Here is a 26,211-nt window from a genome sequence, read left to right as displayed (position 1 = left end):
AAAGGCTGAGGCCAGAAGATTGCTTGGGCCCAGGAGTTCCAGCTGCGGTTACCTGCGGTTGCACCACTGCACTCCAGCCTGAGGGACAGAGTAAAACCCTGTCTAAAAACAAAACAAAACAAAACAAAAGTCCAGCACAGCAGACCAGCAGGCAGGGGCTCAGGAATTGTGATCTTAGTGGGGTGAGAAGTTTCCATGAAGTATCTCCCTTTGACCCAGGCAAGAGGGAAACTTCCTGTGACCCTGCACTTTATAAAACTCATGTCACAAACATACGAAAAAGTAAATTTAAAGAATGCATGGTGACAGGCCGGGTACAGTGGCGCACGCCTGTAATCCCAGTACTTTGGGAGGCTGAGGCAGGGCAGATCACAAGGTCAGGAGTTCAAGACCAGCTTGGCCAACATGATGAAACCCCGTCTCTTCTAAAAATACAAAAATTACCCAGGCTTGGTGGCAGGCACCTGTAATCCCAGCTACTTGGGAGGCTGAGGCAGAAAAATAGCTTGAACCCGGGAGGCAGAGCTTCCAGTGAGGCGAGATCGCACCATTGCACTCCAGCCTGGGCAACGGAGCAAGACTCTGTCTCCAAAAAAAAAAAAAAAAAAAAAAAAAGAATGCATGGCTACAAAACAAAAACAAAAACAAAAACAACGCATGGCTATGGTTGCCTCTGTCACTTAGGACTTGGTACTCAGTTCTGACCAGAAACGCTAAGCATCTGCCCTGGAAATCAACACCTTCCAGGCTCTAGGGATATGCTCCTTCTCATTTCTCATGCCGTGACCTGAAAACAAAAGGCAACTGTGTCTGAATGTCATGAAGATTTTGGAGTTGTGCTGCAGTTGACATTTGAAATGGACACTGCTTTGGAGAGCAGGGAGGTTTGAGTAATGGAAAGTTTTTTACCTAATAGGGAAAAAACAAATTAACTTATCAAATCCTGTCTTTCTGATCATGGGAATGCAAAGGATCTTTAATAACAAAGTAGCATGCCTTGAGTAATGAAGAAAGTGTATTCATTTTCCTGCTTGTATTTATGTTTTAATTCCTGGTTCCAGGGGCATTCATCATGTTGAAACAGTTAGATTTGATTTAGACGAGATATGAGATGATCTAGAAGAGTAAAGTGAAATAACGGAAGGTGCTCAAGTAAAGACCAAATCAGGGACCTAGGCAGAAAATGATTTGTTTTGAGTTTGTACTATCTAGTTTTTTGATACGTAGCATTGCTTGCTCTTTTAATTTATTTTTTAAGACAGGGTCTCACTCTGTCACCCAGACTGGAATACAGTGGCAGTATCATGGCTCTCTGCAGCCTCAGCCTCTTGGGCTCAAGCAATCCTCCCACCTCAGCCTCCTGAGTAGCTGGGGCTACAGCAACTCACCACCACACTTGGCTAATTTTTTCTATTTTGTGTAGAGACAGGGTCTCACTATATTGCCTACGCTGGTCTTGAACTCCTGAGCTCAAGTGATCCTCTTGCCTTGGGCTCTCAAAGTGCTGGCGTTACAAGCATGAGCCACCACACCCAGTCTTGCTTGCTTTTAATAATGTTAATATGGACAGGCATGGTGGCTCACGCCTGTAATCCCAGCACTTTGGGAGGCCGAGGCGATGGATCTCGAGGTCAAGAGATTGAGAGAATCCTGGCCAACATGGTGAAACCCTGTCTCTACAAAAAATATAAAAATTAGCTGGGTGTGGTGGTGCACGCCTGTAATCCCAGCTACTCGGGAGGCTGAGGCACGAGAATCACTTGAACCCAGGAGGTGGAGGTTGCAGTGAGCCGAGATCATGCCACTGCACTCCAGCCTGGAGACAGAGCAAAAAAAAATCTCAAAAAAAAAAAAAAAAAGTTAATACAAGTTTTAAAAACTCAAATAAATTTAAATTGTAAAAGAATTAATATTTTTTAGAGAAATTTTTTTTTTCTGAAGTGAATGAAACTGAATGAAAACCAACAAAATTGACATTCCAATTCAATACAAGGGAATTAGAATGAGGAAACACAAGTTCACATAACTGTAAGGAAGAAAACTTACGTAAAAATATGCCTAAAATTAATTCTTATATTGTTTTCTGAACCTGATAAATTAGTGTATAGTCTAATTGAAAAGACATTTGAACAAATCAAGCAACATACTGCTAGTTTTGATTTTCTTTATTATACCCTAGCATTGAAATATTGGAAAGGAGAAGAATTTTCCAAAACCTTCATGGATGTAGATACAACTACAAGATAGTGAAAATAGCAATCAGGCCGGATGCGGTGGCTCACGCCTGTAATCCCAGCACTTTGGGAGGCTGAGGTGGGCAGATCACGAGGTCAAGAGATCGAGACCATCCTGGCCAACATGGTGAAACCGCATCTCTACTAAAAATACAAAAATTAGCTGGGTGTGGTGTCACATGCCTATAGTCCCAGCTACTCAGAAGGCTGAGGCAGGAGAATCGCTTGAACCCCGGAGGCAGAGGTTGCAGTGAGCCGAGATCACGCCATTACACTCCAGCCTAGGTAACAGAGCAAGACTCCGTTTAAAAAAAAAAAAAAATGAAAAGAAAATAGCAATCAAAGTGACAATGATTTACGTGGCAATATTAAAATATATAGTAATAGTTTCTGTGAAAACAATGAATGTTCGCATGTGAACCATCACATTGTTTAAATGTGATATGTAAAAATCATGGTTCATTTCCAAATCTAAGTATTGCTTTAACAATTTTATTTAAAATTCCAGTTTATCTTCCTTCGGCAGAACAAAATTTATTGGAAATAATAAAACTATTTAGGAATGACAATGGGTTGAACTTGGCGGCTTACGCCTGTGATCCCAGCACTTTGGGAGGCTGAGGCGGGTGGGTCATTTGAGCCCAGGAATTTGAGACCAGCCTGGGCAACATGGCAAAAAGAATGACAATGACCCAAGAAACATTATCTAATTTGGCATTACTATCTGTAGAACATAAATTATGTGATATCTTAATGATAACAACAAAGAAACTTTGCTGAAATGAAGACACAAAAAGGAATTTTTATGGAATACATATAATTATGAATTGTGTATGTCCTTATTTTATTAGTCATCCAAACATCAATAGCCTATGAGCAGAACACCCATCATAATTATAATTGTCATTGATATTTTGCTGACTTTCAGTCCCACGAAAAACCGTAGATTTACACTTTTCTTTTTTTTTTTTTTTTGAGACGGAGTGTCACTCTGTCGCCCAGGCTGGAGTGCCGTGGGACGATCTCTGCCCACCGCAAGCACCACCTCCCAGGTTCAGGCCATTCTCCTGCCTTAGCCTCCCGAGTAGCTGGGACTACAGGCGCCTGCCACAACACCCGGCTAATTTTTTGTTTTTTAGTAGAGATGGAATTGCATTGTGTTAGCCAGGATGGTCTCCATCTCCTGACCTTGTGATCCGCCTGCCTCGGCCTCCCAAAGTGCTGGGATTACAGGCGTGAACCACTGCACCCGGCCTGATATTACACATTTTTTAAAAAAGAAACAAAGTTTACTCTTTCTTTGGCTAATTAATTTTTCCTAGGTAAAAGTACAGGTTTAAAAATGTTTCAGCGGGGTGAGGGGGCTCACACCGGTAATCCCAGCACTTTGAGAGGTCAAGGCTGGAGGATCACTTGAGCCCAGAGTCTGAGACCAGCCTGGGCAACATGGCAACATTCTGTTGCTACAAAGATTTAAAAATTAGCTGGGCATGGTCGTGTGTGCCTGTGGTCCTAGCTACTCCAGAGGCTGAGGTGGGGGGAATCATTTTAGTCCAGCCAGGAGTTCAAGGCTGCAGTGAGCTTTCATTGAGCCACTATACTACAACCTGGGAGACAGTGAGGCCCTGTCTCAAAACAAACAAAAATGTTTCAGCTAGGCACGATGACTCATGCCTTAATCCCAGTGCTTTGGGAGGCTGAGGTCAGAGAATTGTTTGAAGCCAGGAGTTTCAGACCAGCGTGGACAACATAGTAAGACTCTCTCTTAAAACGAAAAATCGGTGAGGTTTGGTGGCATGGGCCTGTAGTCTTAGCTACTCAGAAGGCTGAGGTGGTAGGATTCCTTGAGTCCAGGAGTTCAAGATTGCAGTGAGCTTGGCCGGGCGCGGTGGCTCAAGCCTGTAATCCTAGCACTTTGGGAGGCCGAGACGGGCGGATCACGAGGTCAGGAGATGGAGACCATCCTGGCTAACACGGTGAAACCCCGTCTCTACTAAAAAATACAAAAAACTAGCCGGGCGAGGTGGCGGGCGCCTGTAGTCCCAGCTACTCGGGAGGCTGAGGCAGGAGAATGGTGTAAACCCGGGAGGCGGAGCTTGCAGTGAGCTGAGATCTGGCCACTGCACTCCAGCCTCAGCCACAGAGCAAGACTCCGTCTCAAAAAAAAAAAAAAAAAAAAAAGATTGCAGTGAGCCAGGATCGTGCCACTGCACTCCAGCCTGGGCAACAGAGCAAGACCCTGTGTCAGAAAATGTTACAAATTTTTTCCACTGGATTAATATCTATAAAGAAGATTCAACTGTAAAGTAGTTGGCCCTATACACTCTCATGTAAAGCAAAAACCAATTACAAACAAAATTTTGTAAATAACATGATATTTTTAAAAATATCATGATTGACTAGTAAATATTAGACACATTTATTGTGTACAACGTGAAATATATATAAACTGTGGTATGGCTAAATAGAGCTAATTAATATATGCATTACCTTACATACTTATTTTTTTATGAGAACACTTAAAATCTATTAAGTGTTAAGATTTTAACACTTAAAATCTTTCTTAGCAATTTTCAAGAATATAATACATTGTTATTAACTATGGTCATCATATTGTACAATGGATCTCTTGAACTTATTCTCCCTAGCTGAAATTTTGTATTAAGATGTTCTTTGGGCCGGGCGCGGTGGCTCAAGCCTGTAATCCCAGCACTTTGGGAGGCCGAGGCGGGCGGATCACAAGGTCAGGAGATCGAGACCACAGTGAAACCCCGTCTCTACTAAAAATACAAAAAATTAGCCGGGCGCGGTGGCGGGCGCCTGTAGTCCCAGCTACTCAGGAGGCTGAGGCAGGAGAATGGCGGGAACCCGGGAGGCGGAGCTTGCAGTGAGCCGAGATCGCGCCACTGCACTCCAGCCTGGGCAACAGCGTGAGACTCCGTCTCAAAAAAAAAAAAAGATGTTCTTTAATCGTAATCATGAAAGTTGCTTGTTTCAATATATAACCAGCTAATCAGAGCAATAAGCAGGCACCTCAAAATCATAGTATATAGTTAATATCTTAGAAACATTTTCACATATTTGTGTTAAATCATCAAATAAATCATCAGTGCTAGAACTAAAAATTGCTGATTTTTTTTTAAACTTATAAACAACGAAACTTTATTTCTCACAGTTCCAGGAGGCCGGAAGTCTGAGATCAGGGTGCCTGCATGGTTCAGTTCTGGTGACGGCCTCTTCCAGGTTGCAGACTGCTGACTCCTCCTTGTGTCCTCACATGGTGGAGAGCAGAGAGAGCTGCTGATTTATTTTCTATTTGTAATGTATGGTTGACATATTTGACGAAGATATGTTTTGTCTTTTTGAACTCATGAAGATCTGAGTTCACTCCTTTTTTTTTTTTTTTTTGAGATGGAGTGTCGCTCTGCCACCCAGGCTGGAGTGCAGTGTCGTGATCTCAGCTTATTGCAACCTCTGCCCCCCACATTCAAGAGATTCTCCTGCCTCAGCCTCCCGAGTAGCTGGGACTACAGGCGCCCACCACCTCCCTCAGCTAATTTTTGTATTTTTAGTAGAGATGGGGTTTCACCATATTGGTCAGGCTGGTCTCGAACTCGTGACCTTGTGATCTGCCCGCCTGGGCCTCCCAAAGTGCTGGGATTATAGGTGGGAGCCACTGTGCCTGGCCATATCTGAGTTCACTTTCATTTCAAATAATAAAAGCTATATTCTAGGAGGAATAATAAATAAGAAATAGCTCCCATTCTAGCAGCAGGTTTTTTGTTTTTTGATTTTACGAGACAGGGTCTTGCTGTATCACCCAGGCTGGAGTGCAGTGGCGAGATCATGACTCGCTGTAATCTCTGCCTCCTGGGTTCATGTGATCCTCCCACTTCAGCCTCCCAAGTAGCTGGGACCACAGGCACGTACCATCATGCCCAGCTAAAATTTTTGTATTTTTTGTAGAGATGAGTAGTCATCATGTTGCCCAGGCTGGTCTCAAACTCCTGACCTCAAGCGATCCACCTGCTTAGGCATCCCAAAGTCCTGGCATTACAGGGGTGAGCCATGTTGCCCAGCCAATGTTTTATTTTTTATTTTGAAATAATTTCAAAACCACTGATTGGGTTAAGAACCGTACAAAGAGTTTCCATATACCCTTCTCCCAAGTTCCCCGCTGTCACCATTTTAACACATTTTTGCCTTAATCTCTCTCTTTTTATATGCACATATATGTATATGTATATACATACATGTAATTTTTTTCTAAGCCATTTACTAAGAAAGTCACTTACTGCAACTAAGACTAAGTTGCAGAAATAATGCCCACTACTCCAAAATAGTTCAGTGTGTATTACCTTAAAAAAAAAAAAGAACTCTCATTCATAACCAGTCTACCTATGAAAATCAGAATTTAGCCAGGCTTGGTGCCTCACGCCTGTAATCCCAGCAGTTTGGGAGGCCAAGGGGGGCAGATCATCTGAGGTCAGGAGTTCGAGACCAGCCTGATCAACATGGAGAAACCCCGTGTCTACTAAAAATACAAAATTAGCCGGGCGTAGTGGCGCATGCCTGTAATCCTAACTGCTTGGGAGGCTGAGGCAGGAGAACTGCTTGAACCCAGGAGGCAGAGGTTGTGGTGAGCCGAGATTGTGCCATTGCACTCCAGCCTGGGCAACAAGAGCAAAACTCCATCTCAAAAAAAAAAAATAAGAAGAAGAATTTAATATTGATTCTTTACTATCACCTAATCCAGACTTCAGTAAAATTTCACTGATTGTTCTGACAATGTCCTTTGAACAAAAGAAATACAAAGCCTTCTTATTTCCCTTTTTCCTGTCTTGTCCAGGATGCAATATGGAATCACACATTGCAGACAGTTGTCGTGTCACTTTGGTCTCTTTCAGTCTGGAATATTGTTTAGGCTTTCCTTATCTCTCATGATCTTGTCATTTTTGAAGAGAACAGGCCAGTTACTTTGTAGAATTATCTAAATTTGGGTTTACATGTAGTTTCATCATGATTAGAATTGGTTGGTACATATTAGATAACTATTTTAGATTAGATTATGTAAATTTGGTAGGAAATGCTTTTGTGTTCTTCTCGGCGCATCAGGAGGCATATCATGTTAATTTATTTTTTCTTTCCTTTCCTTTTTTCTTTCCCTAGAGATAGGGGTCTTCTTATGTGCCCAGGCTGGTCTCGAACTCCTGGGCTGAAGCGATCCTCCTGGCTCAGCCTCCCAAAATGCTGGGATTACAGGTGTGAACCTATAATGTTAATTCATCCCACTGTTGATGATTTTTAACTTTTACCACTTGAATAAGGTGCTGTTATCTGAGGATCTGGACAATTACCCCCTGGCTCCTGGTGTCACCAACTGCACTGGCTGAGCAAGCCATGCTAGCCATAGACCCCTGACTGTGACCAAGGGGAACAGGTATACATATTTTTAATTTTCTTGTTATGGATTTATAAGGTAAAAAGGAGAGGGATAAGGATGATAAAGTATATTTAATTTAACATGTTATTTGTTTCATAACTTCTTTGTTTGGATTTTATTTTATTTATTTATTTTTTTGAGACGGAGTCTCGCTCTGTCGCACAGGCTGGAGTGCAGTGGCCGGATCTCAGCTCACTGAAAGCTCTGCCTCCCAGGTTCACGCCATTCTCCTGCCTCAGCCTCCCGAGTAGCTGGGACTACAGGTGCCTGCCACTTCGCCCAGCTAGTTTTTTGTATTTTTTAGTAGAGACGGGGTTTCACCGTGTTAGCCAGGATGGTCTCCATCTCCTGACCTCGTGATCCGCCCGTCTCGGCCTCCCAAAGTGCTGGGAGTACAGGCTCGAGCCACCGTGCCCGGCCTTCGATTTTATTTTTTATAGAGACAGGGTCTCACCAGGTTTCCCAGGCCGGTCTCCAACTCCTGGGTTTAAGTGATCCTCCTGCCTTGGCCTCCCAAAGTGCTGGGATTACAGGCCTGACCCACCACGTCCAGCCTGCTTCATGACTTTTTTTTTTTTTTTTTTTTTGAGACGGAGTCTCACTCTGTCACCAGGCTGGAGTGCAGTGGCACGATCTCAGCTCACTGCAACCTCTGCCCCCCTCGTTCAAGTGATTCTCCTGTCTCAGCCTCCTGAGTAGCTGGTACTACAGGTGCGTGTCACCATGCCCGGCTAGTTTTTGTATTTTTAGCAGAGATGGGGTTTCACCTTGTTGTCCAGGATGGTCTCGATCGCTTGACCTTGTGATCCACCTGCCTCAGCCTCCCAAAGTGCTGGGATTACAGGCGTGAGCCACCGCACCTGGCCTGAGCTACTGTGCCTGGCCCATGACTTCTAAATATTCAGATGAATGGTATGTGGGTCTTCCCATGAACCCTTGTCCTAAAACACACAAAAGTTAGGAGCGGGCCTGTATCCAGGCAGACTTTCCTTCCTGATGCTTTTGCCTCCAATGTAAGCAAGGCCTGACCAAGACATGGAGCCCTTTTGGTAGGCTAATAACTTGATAATCCACCAAAATGAAGGTTTTTAAATATTTTCTATAAATACGAATTGAATACGTCTTTCTCTACACTTTCAAAGGTGGCCCTGCAAAAATAGAATCACAATTCCTGTGAGAAGTGTTTTAAGTTTTCTGCTCTAGAGCTCTGTTGACATCGGCCATAGTGGACTCTGTTTATTTTTCCTGTTATATAAGGAATTACAAGTTGGAATCAGAGGTAATTGGCACCCTAATTCTGATTTATCCTAGTGGCAGTGTTTTGGAGTCACTTAACCCTGTCATCCTGGTTGGCCGTTCCTTCTTCCAGCCCTGATGGTGAGCAGCTGATACCCTGCTAGGTGCTGGAGAGTCAGAGGTGGACATCAGGGCCCACCCTCGGAAAGTTGACAGTCTGTGGTGGGCTGAAGCCGGTAGAAAGCTGCCGTAGGAAGGCAGAGGAGTGGCCCCTATCCCAGGCTTGGGGCTCTCAGGGAAGGCTTCCTGGGGGTGAGATGGGAGGGTGGGTCCGTTTGCTCTTGGACCGGGATGCAGAGAAGGCAAGAGGGCTCCCAAGCAAACTTGCCCTATTTAATTTTTTTTTCTTGCTTAGAAAAGCAAAATACGTTTGTTATGAACAAAACAGAACAGAACAGAACAGAACAGAACAAAACAAAACAAAACAAAAACGCTGTAGCAAAGAAAGCGAAAGGCTCCACTAATCCTCCCTGCTCCTCCTCACCGCACGGATCCTATGAGATACCCCGAGCGTTGGAACCTTGACAGCTTGTGCAGGCATTCACCCTCCTGCCAGCAGGGGGCGGAACGTAAAACGCTTTGTGGCCGGCGCCTTCTCTCTTCCACACGTCACTGGCGTGACTGCCTGCGCTACATACTGCGCCTGCGCAAGAGCTGTGGCCCTTTTCCCCCCCTCTAGCGCCGCTGGGCCTGCAGGTCTCTGTCGACCCGCGGACGCTGGTCTCTGTTCCGCAGGATGGTGAGTTTATGCCTCGGTCTCTGGGCTCTAGATACACGGAGGTTCCCTTTTCTTGTCCGTACGCCAGCCTAGGGCCCGTGTCGCGCGTCGCAGGGGCCGGATGGCGTTAGATTGCTGGCTGTGACTAGGTCGAGGTGCAGCTCCCAGCGTGGCCTTAAATGGCTGCCGCCCGGTGCGCGAACTTGGGGGGAGGGGTTGGCGAAGAAGAGTAGCGAGAGCTTGGACTGCGGATTGGGGAGAAGGGTGAGTTTAGACGGCCTGAGTGGGGATACTGCCGTCTAGTGTGAGGGGGCGCTGGCAAGCGGCCTGGCGTGAGAGGTCGCAAGCAGTCGGCCTCAGCCTAGCTGGAGAACGCCGGAATGGAGGGGGGCTGTAGGTCCTCGGGTGCCGCTCGAGCTCCGAGTACCGAGTATTTCGTGGCTTTTCCGGGAGAATGTCGGAGCGGGCGAGTCTTTTAGGAAGCTTGTGCTGGTGGGCCAAGCAAGTGGCTTTGAAGCCAAAATTGTCAGTGGAGCTTGGAGGCGGAGGTGTTCCTGGGCCCCGGAAACTCCTTTAACGTGGAATACGTGCCTCCTGCCTCTTCCTCTGGAGGCCGTCGCCGGACGAGTTATTAATTATTGGGGTAGGGCCCCAAGGGTGGGATGAAATGTTGCTTTAGCTGATGGGGAACAGTGCTGTTTTAGTGGGGAATTATTGCTGAATGTGCTCTTACCCAGTTAAGCTTTGTGGCAGGTAATTTAGGCTTTTGAAAAACATACGTGGGAAGCGAGAGAGGTATGTAGTTGTTATTTGAGGCTAGATTTTCGAAGTGGGACATAGCGTGTTCCGAACAGACTGACGTTTGGCGCCACTGACTGCTGTCTAGAGCAGTGCTTCGCAAAAGTTTGGCACAGTTGCTGGTGCTGGTCCTCGAAGAAAAAAGTACGGAAATTGAGAGCGTTTAAACCTTTTGAAAGCAATGTAACAATTTTATAGCTTTAAATGTAATAAATTGGGATCTGCATTCTGTATGTTTCTTTTATTCCATATTTCTCTAATGATTCGTTTTTATTGTGTTTTATAAAACTATCAGTCTGTGACATGGAATGTAGAGGAAAAACATTCTTGAACCCTAGTTGCTTGTGAAACATGGGATTCTGCAAGTGACAGTTTGTTTTTGCTCTTGAAGTTCGAGTGTTATTTTGTTACATGGTTAATTCATGTCAAAAGTATCATAGGCTAAGACATTATCAAAGTTTTAATAACATCCTTTTTTCTTTAAGGGGTTTGTTAAAGTTGTTAAGAATAAGGCCTACTTTAAGAGATACCAAGTGAAATTTAGAAGACGACGAGGTACTGTCACCTTTTTGTGTTTACAATATTAATCTGCTTTGCAGATGCAGTGGAATATCTTTTCTAAAATTACTTTTTTCTTTCTCAGAGGGTAAAACTGATTACTATGCTCGGAAACGCTTGGTGATACAGGATAAAAATAAATACAACACACCCAAATACAGGATGATAGTTCGTGTAACAAACAGAGATATCATTTGTCAGGTAAGTTATATTCTAGACATTCCCCCTTTTTTTTTTACTGCTAGAGAAATTGTGCTTGGGAAGCAAAGCACATGGTGTGTGTGTTAGAAGGGCTGTCTAGCACCTCCAAAAGCATTCAGTGAATAATTTCTTTTCCTTTTAGTAAGTCTAGAATTGGAGCCTGGGAAATTGGTACTTTAAAAAATGCTCTTGGTTGGGCACGGTGGCTCATGCCTGTTATCCCAGCACTTTGGAAAGATTGCTTGAGCCCAGGAGTTTCAGACCAGCCTGGGCAATATAGTGAGAGTTTGTCTTCACAAAAAATGTAAGAAAATTAGCTGGGCATGGTGGGGCGCGCCTGTAGTCCCAGCCACTCAGTGGAAGGATTGTTTGAGCCCCGAGGTTGAGGCTGCAGTGAAGTGAGATCACACCTCTGCCCTCCAACCTAGGCGAGAGAGTAAGAGACTGATTTGTTTTATGTGTGTGGGATGGGGAGATTAGAAGCAAGTAAGAAGTTCTTGCCCATCCCAATTCCAGTAGAAGAATAGGGTTTGTCCTTATTTTTCCTATATGGCCTTGTATGCCACTTAACCACTGAAGAGGTAGTTGCGAGTTAAACAGGGATTTAAGCTTGTTCTGCTTATTCTTTGAAATAGGTTTTAATAAAATATACAAAGGTGGCTCCCGCATGAAAGACCTTTAGGAAGTGTCAGTTTGCTGTTGTACCAGGAGCACTCTCACTGGACTCTGAAAGCTAGAATCCTGGGCTTTTACAACTAGGAGAAATTCTGAGAGTTAAGATTTATTGATATTTTGTAGCAGGTAGGCACACCTGTGTTCTGGGCCAATAATTTGTTGATTGTGAAGGCATTGTCTTCCTCCGTACCCAAGTTCAGATAACTAAACATTAGGTTCCTGAGACTTTGCCGAATTTAGTTATGTTTAGTTCAAAAGATGATTGAAATATTTGGATATTCCTCTTTGACTTTTTAAGTACCTCTAATTAACTAGTAACCCAGCTAAGAGTCTTAAGCATTTTAAGTGATGCACATTTATGTCCATCAATGTTTTTTTAATTCCTTTGAAAAGAAATCATTAAGATGTAATGAGAGAGTGAAAGCAACAGATTACTAACCTAGTTTTTCTCTTACTGTAGATTGCTTATGCCCGTATAGAGGGGGATATGATAGTCTGCGCAGCATATGCACACGAACTGCCAAAATACGGTGTGAAGGTTGGCCTGACAAACTATGCTGCAGCATATTGTACTGGCCTGCTGCTGGCCCGCAGGGTATGTACAAGATGACTTTAATTGATGTAGTTTGCGGCTCATTGCTTGGAGAGTTTTCTGTAAGATGTCTGTAAATGGATAAGATAGCTTCAGTTGTGCTTCAGGAGAGTGCCTGCTTCCAGTTTTCTGCCCTGTTTATGGATCTATCTAGGTCAGCTCTTTCCAGTAAACTTTTCTGCAATGACACAAATCTGTAATTTGCTGTCCAGTGGTTTTGCCACTAGCAACCTGTGGCTGTTGAGTTCCAGCAGTATATAAACTTGTATTTGAAAATCTACTTGGCTGGGCACGGTGGCTCAAGCCTGTAATCCCAGCACTTTGGGAGGCCGAGATGGGCGGATCACGAGGTCAGGAGATCGAGGCCATCCTGGCTAACACGGTGAAACCCCATCTCTACTAAAAAAAAAAAAATAGAAAAAACTAGCCCGGCATGGTGGTGGGCGCCTGTAGTCCCAGGTACTCGGGAGGCTGAGGCAGGAGAATGGCATAAACCCAGGAGGCGGAGCTTGCAGTGAGCTGAGATCCGGCCACTGCAGCCTGGGCAACAGAGCGAGACTCTGTCTCAAAAAAAAAAAAAAAAAAGAAAATCTACTTGTAGCTAGTGACTATTTGCTACTTAGGTATACATTCTGGATGTTGGCAAACATTAAAAATGCAGACTTTTGGGAACTCCACTCTAGACCGTCTGGAATCTGTATTTTGATAGTATGTACCAAGTGATTTATATGCACATTAAAACTGGAGAATCTTGGCTGGGCGCAGTGGCTCAAGCCTATAATCCCAGCACTTTGGGAGGCCGAGAACGGTGGGTCACTTGAGGTTAGGAGTTTGACTAGCCTGGCCAGCATGGTGAAGCCCTGTCTCTACTAAAAAAAATAGAAAAAAAAAAAAAAAAAAAAAAGCCGGGCATAATGGTGTGTGTGCTGGTAGTCCCAACTACTTGGGAGGCTGAGGCAGGAGAATCACTTGAACCTAGAAGGCAGAGGTTGCAGTGAGCTGAGATCACGCCATTGCACTCCAGCCTGGGCAACAAGAGCAAAACTCCGTTTCAAAAAAAAAAAAAGAATCTTAGTGTTTTGGAGAGTGGTCATTGATAGGAAGATTCATTTTTGTTCTAAACATTTTTCCATCTGGTTGGCAGTGTTTGCTGTATATGCTCTATTTTGCTAGCAGATGAAGATGGGATTTTGCCTTGTTTTTATTATCTCAGTTTTTGACCTGGTTTTGCAATGGAATTGTTAAGCATGTGCATCAAGGTTGATGACACAACTCACATCATTGGTTATAAACAACGTTTGAATGGAGAGGACATTGTCATGAGGACAATTTGGTTTAAAGGCACTACTTGTGGAACCATACCTAGGCGACTGTGTACCAGCAGAGGAGTGGCTCAGGTTAACATAATGTAGTTGGAGAATAGAGCCACGAATGATGCTCCTTTTGTCCAGGATTCTACCCTTAAAATTTTACTCCAGATTAAGTTAAACTACATGTTATGGCATCAAAATATGTAGTTGATGAATTATTCTAAGCAAATATACTGGATGTGGAGATAACCTCCCTGAGTAAGTGTAAAAATCAAATTTATGCATTTTCATTGATTGCTGCATAAGTCAAGTGTGGACATGTAGCAAAGATGCAGAAGTCATAAAACAAAATTGTTTCAGGTGAAATCGAATGTTTTTCTTTTTATAGCATTTAAAAATTCATGACCAAGTGGATCTGGTGAAAGGGGTGGGTGTGGAAGGAAATTTTCTTTTCCAGATGTCAGGGGTCCTTACGGTTATGACATAAGCTATTTTAATTTTAGAACAGCTTGAATAATTCAAACCAGCATTTACGTTGGTTTCTTTAATAGCTTCTCAATAGGTTTGGCATGGACAAGATCTATGAAGGCCAAGTGGAGGTAACTGGCGATGAATACAATGTGGAAAGCATTGATGGTCAGCCAGGTGCCTTTACCTGCTATTTGGATGCAGGCCTTGCCAGAACTACCACTGGCAATAAAGTTTTTGGCGCCCTGAAGGGAGCTGTGGATGGAGGCTTGTCTATCCCTCACAGGTAAGAATACTATTTAAGATCTTGGTGCCTGGATTCTGGTACTTCCCTGTTTTTAACTAGTTGGGTTGTGGGGATAACTGAATTAAAGTAGCTATCATTGAATGCCTCCTGTATGCCTAGGTACCATGCAGGATAAACCTGGTAGGGCAGGAGGGAATTATAGCCCATTTTATAAATTAAGAGTCAGAGGCTCAGAGTTATTTGTCCAGGTTTTTCGGGCCAGTTAAAGAGATGGGATTGAAACCACTACCTTTTGCATATGACTTAATTTTTATTAGCAATGAGCAACTCCATCCTCTTTCTCCATGTACTTTCTTTTTTCAATCAGAATAAAAATGATTTGCTGAATTATGCAAAAAGGTGGATCCTAGAATTTGATAAGGAGTTTGAGGAAAAGGCTTATGAGAGATTTCTAAACCTGCAACTTAGGAATAAGATTGTAGGCCATTTTGGGAAGTTAAGTAGGTTAATTTGTAGTTCTATTGGTTTAATGGTATTTTTTATTGTTGAGTCTATGCATCTTGATTTATTAACTTCTTAGGAATATTTTAGTATTTGGTGATTTAACCAAGAAATAGTAATTTTTGGTAAGCCTAAAATATAGCCCAACTGAAATTTTGCTTTTATGATGTGGAGGTGGGTGGGGGGAGTTAGTTGCAAGTACACCAAGAGCATTCTCACTTGACAATTTCATTAACTGTGATCTTGGACAAATCACTTATTCACATATACCCACTGAAAATTAAAGGATTTAGAGTATAAGTTTTGAAACTCCTTCCTGTGCTAATGTGCTGGATACCTAGTTTTGCATGGTAGAAAGCCTTGGTAATGGCTTTTAAAGGTGTTTGTAGCATGAATTTCATTTCTGTCCTGGAATTCAGAGATGAGCTGCTGAATGATGATATCCCACTAACTGAGCAGTCAGTAGTTGGTCCTTTGGTTGCATATGATGCGATAATTGTTTCAAGACGGGACTGATGGCAGCTACTGAAGTAAATTCTTACTAGTAAACTAAGTTAAGTGAGTCTATACTAAAGTATGAATAACTTTATTTTAGTACCAAACGATTCCCCGGTTATGATTCTGAAAGCAAGGAATTTAATGCAGAAGTACACCGGAAGCACATCATGGGCCAGAATGTTGCAGATTACATGCGCTACTTAATGGAAGAAGATGAAGATGCTTACAAGAAACAGTTCTCTCAATACATAAAGAACAGTGTAACTCCAGACATGGTAAAACATTTACCTAAAAATGTCTATATTGGTTAATTTATAGAAATAGGTTTATTACTTGTTTTGGGGGCAGGTAACATTGTTATATAGGTATGTTTCAGGGTAGTACTGAGCTAGACATGTCAACATTCTTTTAGTAATCTTTTAGATTCTCAGGTGTAGGAGACTTCAAGTATCTGAAGATTTGGCTACCTTTTATGCTTTGGCTGTTATGTATTTGTAGATGTCATTCCTGTAATCATAGTTGTAATCTGCTTTGTTTGATAGGAGGTGCTAGATAATAAACTTCACTTATTTGGTACCATCTGAGAGGGAAGCTCTTCGTAGCATATGTGTGCTATATTCTGGGCTTTCCAATTATCTCAGACGTGTACACAGGAAAAGAGATTTGATCACTGGGTTTGCATGATGTAGAAATGAGGGGAGTCATGTATGCAAGAACCAGTCCCAAAGTGCTGGGCTTACAGATGAGAGCCATTGTGCCTGACCCAAGTCCTTTTTTGTTAGTGTGTAGTAGCTTCTGTTTTGGATAAAAACAGAGTTGTAGTTGGGAAATGATCACTTTCTGTTATTTCTATGCTTTGGACACAGTGTAAAGGCTGAATAAATACATAGCTTGAGTTCTGAGTTAGGAAAAGAAGAGTGGTTTTTTATCAGTAATGTAGGTGCACGTTAATTTTTACGGCGTTATATTTCTTTGTTACTTACGACTTCATCCTGGTAAAGAAAAGAGGTCATTTACTTTTAGATTATGATTCTATTAGTCCTGCAAAATTTACTTCCTAACCTATATCTTGATGTAGTCATGTCATACTTGCTCAGAACTTTCAGACTCACAGTTTGTGCTTTCAGATGTTTACTTCCTAATGCTTTCCTGTATACATGCCTTCCTTCAGCTAGACTACTTTTTGGCTAATGTATTTTTCTAGCTGGCTCATTAATTTTATCTACAGTGGCCTCTATCCTTCAGTGTGCCTGCTGAAATCCTATGCAGACATCCGATGTGTCTCCAACAGGAAGTGGTCTTTACCTGATTCATGGCATTATCTACATGTCTACTTGTCTGATGTCTTGGAAGGAACTGGGTTGCTTAGATTTGTTGAATGACTATATATGAAGTCATCAAATGGATTTGTTATTTGTTAGTGAACAGCTATAGTAGAGTGCTAAAAGAGGTAGGGAAATTAACTTTCAAAATGGGTATAGGTAGTTGAGGTTTCAAATGCAGTGAGCATTTTTGCATTATTTTCCTTTACTAATAATCTTTATGCAAATACATGTAGTAATCACATCTCCACATTGAATGAATAATTTTAGAGACCTGGATTACTGTGACATAGTCTGTAGTGGGCTATAATTATTAGGTATTCAGAGAGTTGCAGCTTTTTTTTTTTTTCCCCAGTGAGTTTTAGAACAAAATTGCCCTGGCAGGGCATGGTAGCTGACTCCTGTAATCCCTGGACTTGGGAGGCCGAGGCAGGCAGATCACTTGAGGTCAGGAGTTCGAGACCAGCCTTGCCAATATGGTGAAACCCTGTCTCTGCTAAAAATACAAAAAGTAGCTGGGCATGGTGGCTCACTCCTGTAATCCCAGTGACTCAGGAGGCTGAGGCAGAAGAATTGCTGGAATCCTGGAGGTGGAGGTTGCACTGAGCTGGGATTGCGCTACTGCACTCCAGCCTGGGCCACAGAGCGAGACTTTGTGTCAAAAAACAAACCAAAAAATTGCCCAATAACATACCTAATCGGTTGGCTTTTCAGGAAAATTTCTGACGTCTTTCTGGTCCTAGAGGCCTTGTATTACCACCAGATACTAGGGATTGGTAGTAGTGAAAGACAGAAGAGGTCCTTGGTACATAATGCTGGGAATTACTTTAAAAGGCCTGTGAAATAAAGATGGAAAACAAAAGCCTAGGGATTGTGGGATGACAGATGAATTTGCTTGTTGGCCTGTATCCAGTCCTTGGTCTCAGTTAAGCTATGTCAGTGTTGTGACTCTTGGTCACATACATTAATCATCTTAACTGATACTTTTGGCACTTGTTCCTGAATGAAAGAATCTAGGCCAGACAGCATTTTAAAATGAGAAGCGCAATATTTCTGCCGACAAAAATTTGATTTAGAGTGACTCAAGAAGTGTGGCTGAATTTCTCAGAAGTACCTGCAGATTTTTCTTTTTCTTTTCTTATTTTATTTATTTATTTTTTTGAGGCAGGATCTTGTTCTGTTCTGTTGCCCAGGTTGGGGTGCAATGGCACAATTATAGCTCATTGCAACTTCAAACTTCTGGGCTCAAGCAATCCTCCCACCTCAGGCTCCCGAGGTAGCTGGGATTATAGGTGTGCATCACCATGCCCTGCTATTTTTTTTTTTTTTTTTTTTAGTTTTTGGTAGAAGATGAGGTCTGATTCTGTCACCTAGGCTAGGGGTCCAGTGAGCTGATTGTGCCACTGCAGCCTTGACTTCCTGGACTCAAGTGTAGTTCCGCAGCTGGGACTACAGGTGCATGCCACCATTAATAATTGCCACTTGGCTAATTAGTTTTTTTGTGGAGACAGGTCTCACTGTGTTGCCTTAGCTGGTCTCAAACTCCTGGGCTCAAGTGATCCTCCCACTTCAGACTCCCAAAGTGCTTGAGATTACAGGCATGAACCACCACACCTGACCTGATTTTTTTTTTCTTAAGATGGAGTTGTATGAATAGCGATAATTCACATTGCATAAGGCAAAAATTGGGAATTTATTAGAAGTTAGTGTTTACCAACATTGATTTAGTTTAGTTCCTTTTGAGAATCTGACTTAGAAGGACAAAATAAGTTATGGTTGCATTAATATAGTAGGGCATATGAAATGAAACCAAGTACTGTTTGCTTTCCTTTGTTTCAGATGGAGGAGATGTATAAGAAAGCTCATGCTGCTATACGAGAGAATCCAGTCTATGAAAAGAAGCCCAAGAAAGAAGTTAAAAAGAAGAGGTACGTCTTTTTTTTTTTTTTTTTTTTTTGTCTTTTCAAGAAAACAGGTTGGGAGTGGTTCCCACGTGGGGCAGACTTGGTGTAATTGTGCAAACTCGATCACTAGCTCTGCATGATGTGGCAGAAGCGAAGGGAACCAGGTTTGCAAAAGTAACTGTGGTGATAGAAATGTGTTAGCCTCAGACACTACTGAGGTGGCTTTCTATCCTAGTACAGTCTAAGTACTGGTTACTGCATTTTTTATTGGCTGACAAAAAAGTTGCTTTTTGTTGCTCTTTCATGTTTTGATCTTTAAATGGAATAGAAAGTAATACTTGATGAACACGTAAGCATAAAGTGATGTGATGGCCTATAAATACAATGTGTAGTAATCAGTGTATTTAACATTCACCTCAAATACTTAACACTTTGTGGCAAGAACATTTGAAATTTATTCTCTTAATTGTGAAGCGTACAACACTCTATATTATCATGCTGTGCAATAGAACTAAAAAAAAAACCATATTCCTCCAGTTGGAGGTTTTATACTTGACTATCTGCCCATTCTTTGCACCCACCACCCCCACCAACCTCTGTAACCACCATTCTTCTCTCTACTTCTGTGAGTTACATTGTTTTAGATTCTATATGAATATGAAGTATTTGTCTTTTTGTGCCTGGCTTACTTCACTGAGCACAATATTCTCCACTTCCATTCATGTTGCAAATGACAATTTCCATCTTTTTTAAAGACTGAGTAATATTCCATTATGTATATGTATACCACATTTCCTTTATCCATTTATCTGTTGTTAATATATAGTGCTGCAATGAACATGGGAGTGCCACTCTCTTGGACAAACTGATTTCAAAACATTTGGGCAAATACCTAGAAGTGGGATTGCTGGATCTAACATGTCTTCTATTTGACTTTTGACCCTGTGGTAGTAGGACATTATAGAACTTGGGGTTTGGGAAAGTTAGCTTAAGATCATACATAAGTAAATGTATTTGAACTTGGATTATTTAGCCTCCTTGTGATTGCAAAGTCTTGAATATTCTCTTAAAATAAACTATTAAAATTAAAATTTTAAATTATTCTCTATTCTCTTCAGTTATGCTTTAAAAAATATATATTCGTATCTTTTGTAGGTGGAACCGTCCCAAAATGTCCCTTGCTCAGAAGAAGGATCGGGTAGCTCAAAAGAAGGCAAGCTTCCTCAGAGCTCAGGAGCGGGCTGCTGAGAGCTAAACCAAACAATTTTCTATGGTGATTTTTCAGATAAAGATAATAAACTTACAGACAGAAACTACTTCTGTGTTAAGCTCTTATTCTTACGAACCTTATAGGAAATACCCTGAAATATTTTATAAAAGCAAAGGAGTTGACAGGTTTTTTCCTCCAAGAAAACAAGCGTAACTGTTTAAGAAAAAGTTGTTATTTCTTGGGCTTCTGTTTTACCTGACAGGAGTCATTATCCCTTATGTTGTATGATGAACAGCTCTTCCTAAAAATCTGGCAAGCAACAGACCAGCCATCACTGGGAAATATTTCTTCCATCCATTTATTATAACCAGATGATTAATGGGAAAAGTACCTTAAAGTAAACAAAACTGGTGCTAATCCATGGCGTTGAAGGAAAGTTTTGAGAGAAAGCTGTCCAGTGAAGGTCACATAGATTTTTAACACATCCACTTTAAGTAGGTGAAACCTTTGAGCAGAAAATACTGGATCTTTTCTCCAAAAGGTGTTTAATTTTATGGAGATGTTGAAAGGTACATGCCAAATCTGAGTATATGTGTGAAAATATGAAAGGAGCAAATATTAAACCTTGAATATCAAGTTTACGTGGGGAAAAAAACATTAGATGAATACATTTACATGCCTCTTCAAGAAATAGCCCTTTGGCCCACAGAATGTATACTGTTTGAAAATGGAAAGTTATTCTTAAAAGTCTGCTATAATTTATTTTAGTCTTGCACTTACAGTCCCACTTGCACAAAGATCAAAGTCAGGATATGTGGATCTTGATTGGGCCTTAAGATGTCAGTTTTGAAGGGCTCAAGTCAGCTGTGTAATACTAAGATGGGCCCTTTGACTCTTTAGGAAAGTTCATCCATTTTCAGTCAATAAAATTGGTGTATTGTCAAGTATAAGATTTCTTGAAGTAAGCCACTTGAAACATTGTGAAGCTACACATAACAGCTGATGGCTGAATGAGGTTAAAAATGGGTGTGTAAGTCTTTAATAGAATAAACCATGCTATTAACCCAACATCTGTTTATAAAGGAGCAAGTTTAACCTGCTTTGCAGTCTTAATTTCTGTTAATGTGCAAACTTTACCATGCTAAGACATTAGTAAATTTATAAATTTTCTTGTTGAACAGCAGCTTCAATGCAAACACAATGTTTCCAGCATTGGTATTTTGGCTAAGGTAAATCTACAGATGACTCACTATTGATGTTTATGGAATGAGGCTTTTCACAGCATTGGTTTTTAAAGTCAGTCAAAATAGTTAAATAATGAACATCAGAGATGTAACAGGGCTTCTAAAAGGGCAGGAATGACATCTTGGGGACCTGTTGATCTTACACCTGCCATTACTTCAGTAATCACATCCTGGTGGCTTCTCAGGCCTGGGGGAAGGAGTTGTGTGTAACTGGCAGGAATCTGAAGCCATTTTTTTAATGCTCAAAATTGTTCTTTAAAAGTGGCAAGTTTCTTAAAATTGTAACTATGTCCAAATGAACTAAGAGTCATTAGTGTAGGAAATTTTCTTCCACAATAATGTTTTTAGGTTATTTAGTATCAAAGAATGTTCCATTTCCATTTGATTTGCTGTGACTTTGAGAGCAATACAAGAATAAAGCTGCTTTTCTAATTCTTCACGAATTTCACTTGGAGCACCACGCAGTAGGTAGTCTTTGAGTAACTGACAGGCTTTTGCCAAGTTTGGTTGTATCACTTCTGAAGTACACTTCATTGTACTCTGATCACAGCTAGTTCTACAATCTGTGCCATAGACACAGTCCAAATCAGACTCACAGTGACGATCCTTAATAAGTTCTTTCAGGTTTGTCTCTGGCACAATTTTTCTCATATCCACCATTTTCAAATCATACTTATCATTATATCCTAGGTTTCTGGCACTAGTATCGCACATGAGGAAATTTCCATAGGGGCCATGGAAAACATCTTCCACAAATTCTAGAAGTCCTATGGCTATTTTTGCCTTTCTTGGCCATGATGGTGTGAACAGCTGATCCATGCTTCTTCTGAACCCAGATGGAATAAAAAGTTCAATGACCCAAGGAAGGCTTATTCCATAAAGAGAGGTATATTCAACACTTTCCATCACATACAGGTCACCACAGAATCCCATTAATTTGGGGGTATGTTCTTTATCTTGAAGTATCACCATGAGAAGAAATTCATTCAGTTGAAGAAGTGCCCATGCTGATTTTGCTTCTCCCAAGGAAACCTGGCCATCTTTGTCTCCATCAGCCACCGTCAAGATGAGATTAACCAGTTCAGAGAGGTTTCCTTGGTCACCCAATTTTGCCTGTCAAGAATTTGGCTAATTATACAGAAGGAATGAAAAATATCTCCCATGCTATAACATACTAAGTTCCTTTATGGGCACTATTAACCATGCTAGAAATAATCGTACTGAATTCCCATAAAAGAACAATGTATTATATCTCCAAATATTTATGATGCTTCCTAAGTGAACTAGAACCATGCTTTATGTAACTGCAGTAAAACCCACTGAATACTTGTCTGTTTCTTAGAAAATGGCACTCTAACTCCCCTGTCCCCTTCAGGCCCTTTAGATAGTTAACCAACAAAGTAATTATTCCTCATTCATACATTAAAAAACCACCCCCTCATATGTGGACTTGAAAAAATTGTACTGTAATGTACTTACATCAAAGTTATAATAAGGGTCAACTAAAAATTATTTTCTCTTTTGTTTAGGGATGGGAATCTCACTATGTTGTGCAGGCTGGTCTCAAACTCCTGGGCTCAGGTGATCCTCCTACCTCAGCCTCCCAAAGTGCTGGGATTACAGGCATGAGCCACCATGCCTGGCCTAATTATTTTATCCTATTTTGTCTTTATCACATTAATAATTATTTTGTTCAAGTAGTAGTAGTATAATAATGAAGGTTAAAAAGTATTTCCCTGTTTCTCTGGGATAAAATAGTCTGAAATGCATGTGAAATGGCCAAATAAAAAATTTGAGTGAAAATAAAAGAGCAATGAAAATAAATTTTTTTCCCAAAACTTTCTTATATTTCTATTTAATCTTTGTATTAGTAGTTCTCTAAAGTAAAAAAAATAATTTGCAGAGTACTATTTTTTTTTTTTTTTTGCATGGGAGGAACTGCTATGCTTTTTTTCCCATTAGTTTTAGTGATATAACTACAAATTTATGGGATACTGATGGGCACAATTGCTCAAGCCTGTAATTCCAGCACTTTGGGAAGCCAAGGTGGGCAGATAGCTTGAGCTCAGGAGTTCTAGACCAGCCTGGGCAACATGGTGAAATCCTGTCTCTGCTTAAAAAAAAAAAAAAAAAAAAAAAAAAAAATGCTGGGTGTGGTGACTCACGCCTGTAATCCCAGCACTTTGGGAGGCTGAGGCGGGTGGATCACCACGAGGTCAGAATTCGAGACCAGCCTCGCCAAAATCCCATCTCTACTAAAAATACAAAAATTAGCCGAATGTGGTGGCAGGTGCCTGTAATCCCAGCTGCTTGGGAGGCTGAAGCAGGAGAATTGCTTGAATCTGGGAGGCAAGGTTGCAATGAGCCGAGACCATGCCATTGCACTCCAGCCTGGGCAACAGAGCGAGACTCCATCTAAAAAGAAAACAACCTTAGCCAGGTGTGGTGGTGCGCCTGTGATCCCAGCTACTTGGGGGGCTGAGACTGGAGGATGGCTTAAACCCCGGAGGCTGAGGCTGCAATGAGCCGAGATCATGCCACTTGCACACTCCAGCTTGGGCACGAGAGCAAGACCTTGCCAAAAAAAACAAAAACCAAACCAAAACAAACAAAAAACTGTCTTTTAAAAAAAGGCAGAAAACCAAACCAAAACAAAACAAAATCCAGGCCTCCTGGTGCTATCCCAAGCTGGGTTCTTCCACTGACTGTACAGAATGAGGAGGTTTATAAACTCCCATGTGCACCTCAGCCTAGGCCCTGTGCCTTATCTGTATTGTGCATGGGAACACACAAAAAAAATTCATGGGATACAGAGTGATATTTCAATACACGCATACAATGTGTAATGATCAAATCAAGGTAATTAGCATATTTATGTCTCAAATATTTATCATTGTGTTGTGAACATTCACAATCCTTTTAGTTTTTTGAAAATATACAAAAATTATTAATCTCTCTACCCTATAGTGCTATAGAACACTAGAACTTATTCTGCCTATCTAGCTGTAATTTTGAATCTGTTAACCAACCTCTCCTCCTCTCTGTACCCTTCCCAGCCTCTCATAACCACAATTCTGAGTATACTAATTTTATTTCACCTTTTTTGAATTAATTTTCATGTCAAACTGTACAGCACTCCGATTAATGAACTCCCTCCTCATATCTGGACAGTTTTAGCTATCATAAATAATGTTAAAGTAGGCCGGGCGCGGTGGCTCAAGCCTGTAATCCCAGCACTTTGGGAGGCCGAGACGGGCGGATCACGAGGTCAGGAGATCGAGACCATCCTGGTTAACATGGTGAAACCCCGTCTCTACTAAAAAAAAAATACAAAAAACTAGCCGGGCGAGGTGGCGGACGCCTGTAGTCCCAGCTACTCGGGAGGCTGAGGCAGGAGAATGGCGTGAAACCGGGAGGCGGAGCTTGCAGTGAGCTGAGATCCGGCCACTGCACTCCAGCCTGGGTGACAGCGCGAGACTCCGTCTCAAAAAAAAAAAAAAAAAAAAAAAAAAAAATAATAATAATAATGTTAAAGTAAACATTCTCCAATACAGATTTCTTTTCTCTTTTTTTTTTTGAAACAGGGTCTCACTTTGTCGCCCAGGCTGGAGTGCAGTGGTGAGATCTTGGCTCACTGCAACCTTGACCTCCCAGGCTCAAGCAATCCTCGCACCTCAGCCTCTCAAAGTAGTTAGGATTACAGGCACATGCCACCACTCCTGCCTTATATATATATATACATATATATAGCTGAGGTCTTACTATGTTGCCCAGGCTGGACTTGAACTCCTGGGCTCAAGTGATCCTCCTGCCTTGGCCTCCCAAAGTGTTGGGATAACAGGTGTGAGCCACCATGCCCGGCCTCTTACAATTATTTCCTCAGGATGGAGTGCCTGATAGAGGTCAAAGAATATCAATACTTTATGGCTTAGGATGAGGTCCTGCCAATTCCTCTGAAGAGTCCCACTTCACACTAGCAACGTGTGAATGGATATACTTACCTTAAAGAGACTATAGACCATTTCTTTAAATTTCTGTACAGTAGTTCCTCTAGTTGGCTTATCAAATAGCACTATTTCTTTTCTTGGTTCCAATTCAGTTCCAAAATCAAGATGAAGCGCTTGTTCCATTTGACATTTCACAACACCTGGTAGATTATCCCAAATCCCTAAATACATCTATGTAAAAAAGAGTGGCAAGTTACGTATTATACTGAGTAGAAAACTCTAAGAAATATACCACTATATTTTTAGGGTCCTCCTCCTCTAAACAAAACAAAACAAGCATCAAACATTGAGGTTGAAGTGTGACTTTATTTTTGAACTGCAAACTTGAAATCATACTCAAGATTTTTTCCTTAAACTAATTTTTTTAAATTATAAGAGTAATACATGCCTAAATATATTTTTCAAAAAGTCCAATGAGAAGGATGTAAGGCAAAAGCAAAGTTCCCAAACATTCTACTTCCATAATCCCACTTCCCCAAAATTAACTACTATTTAAGTATCTAGTTATTTATCAAACTAATATTATATGGTGTTAACTATGTCCTATGGTCTACTAATTTATTTTAGAGACAGGGTCTCGCTTTGTCACCCAGGCTGGAGTTCAGTGGCATAATCATAGCTCATTGCAGCTCAAACTCCTGAGCTCAAGGAATCTTCCTGCCTCAGTCTCCCAAGTAGCTAGGACTATGGGCATGTCCCACCAAACCTGGCTAATTAAAAAAATTTTTTTTTTTTTAGAGATGGGGTCTTGCTGTATTGCCCAGACTGGTCCTGAACTGCTAGCCTCAAGTGACTCACCCGCCTCAGCCTCCCAAGTTGCTGGGATTATAGGCATGAGCCACCACACCCGGCTTTTACTGATTTGCTATTATTTTAATCCTCGTACCAACCTTACGTGGTAGGTACTATCATTATACTTATTTCACTGATGGGGAAACTGAAGCAGAGACAGGTGAAGTAACATGCTGAAAAGAGCTGAGGTCTT

General features: G+C 41.5%; 2 protein-coding genes and 3 non-coding genes across 8 annotated transcripts in view; 4 read left to right on the top strand and 1 right to left on the bottom strand.

Annotated features, from left to right (window-relative positions):
- The first annotated feature begins 9,634 nt into the window (after positions 1-9,634).
- RPL5 (ribosomal protein L5) lies at positions 9,635-20,078 on the top strand. 3 transcript variants are annotated; one of them, XM_045367220.2, is made up of 8 exons: positions 9,635-9,712; positions 10,975-11,044; positions 11,133-11,248; positions 12,384-12,518; positions 14,377-14,579; positions 15,637-15,814; positions 18,701-18,789; positions 19,921-20,078. In XM_045367220.2, the coding sequence occupies exons 1-8, from the start codon at positions 9,710-9,712 to the stop codon at positions 20,018-20,020; spliced, it is 894 nt and encodes a 297-aa protein (XP_045223155.1). In that variant the 5' UTR covers positions 9,635-9,709; the 3' UTR covers positions 20,021-20,078. The 3 variants fall into 3 exon arrangements, with proteins under 3 accessions (XP_045223155.1, XP_015306652.1, XP_045223163.1); XM_015451166.4 differs by having other exon boundaries at positions 9,635-9,955; XM_045367228.2 differs by lacking the exon at positions 10,975-11,044.
- LOC123571069 (small nucleolar RNA SNORD21) lies at positions 15,470-15,564 on the top strand. The gene has a single exon (XR_006695242.1). It is a non-coding gene; the product is annotated as a small nucleolar RNA SNORD21 (small nucleolar RNA).
- Positions 18,877-19,007, top strand: LOC123571081 (small nucleolar RNA SNORA66). Its single transcript, XR_006695251.1, has one exon. It is a non-coding gene; the product is annotated as a small nucleolar RNA SNORA66 (small nucleolar RNA).
- A 241-nt stretch (positions 20,079-20,319) lies between the features above and the next one.
- Positions 20,320-26,211, bottom strand: part of DIPK1A (divergent protein kinase domain 1A) — a 119,928-nt gene continuing 114,036 nt past the window's right edge. For both annotated transcript variants that reach the window (XM_005542713.5, XM_015452525.4), the window contains 2 exons: positions 25,221-25,397; positions 20,320-22,332 (listed from right to left, as the gene is read on the bottom strand). In XM_005542713.5, the coding sequence (XP_005542770.1) occupies positions 21,520-22,332; positions 25,221-25,397 (990 nt within the window). In that variant the 3' untranslated portion in view covers positions 20,320-21,519. The remainder of the gene's footprint in view (positions 22,333-25,220; positions 25,398-26,211) is intronic.
- Positions 23,886-24,012, top strand: LOC123571144 (small nucleolar RNA SNORA51). The gene has a single exon (XR_006695318.1). It is a non-coding gene; the product is annotated as a small nucleolar RNA SNORA51 (small nucleolar RNA).

The sequence above is a fragment of the Macaca fascicularis genome, chromosome 1, assembly GCF_037993035.2.
Source record: "Macaca fascicularis isolate 582-1 chromosome 1, T2T-MFA8v1.1".
Classification (NCBI taxonomy): Eukaryota; Metazoa; Chordata; class Mammalia; order Primates; family Cercopithecidae; genus Macaca; species Macaca fascicularis.
This window is presented reverse-complemented; position numbering and strand designations above follow the sequence as displayed.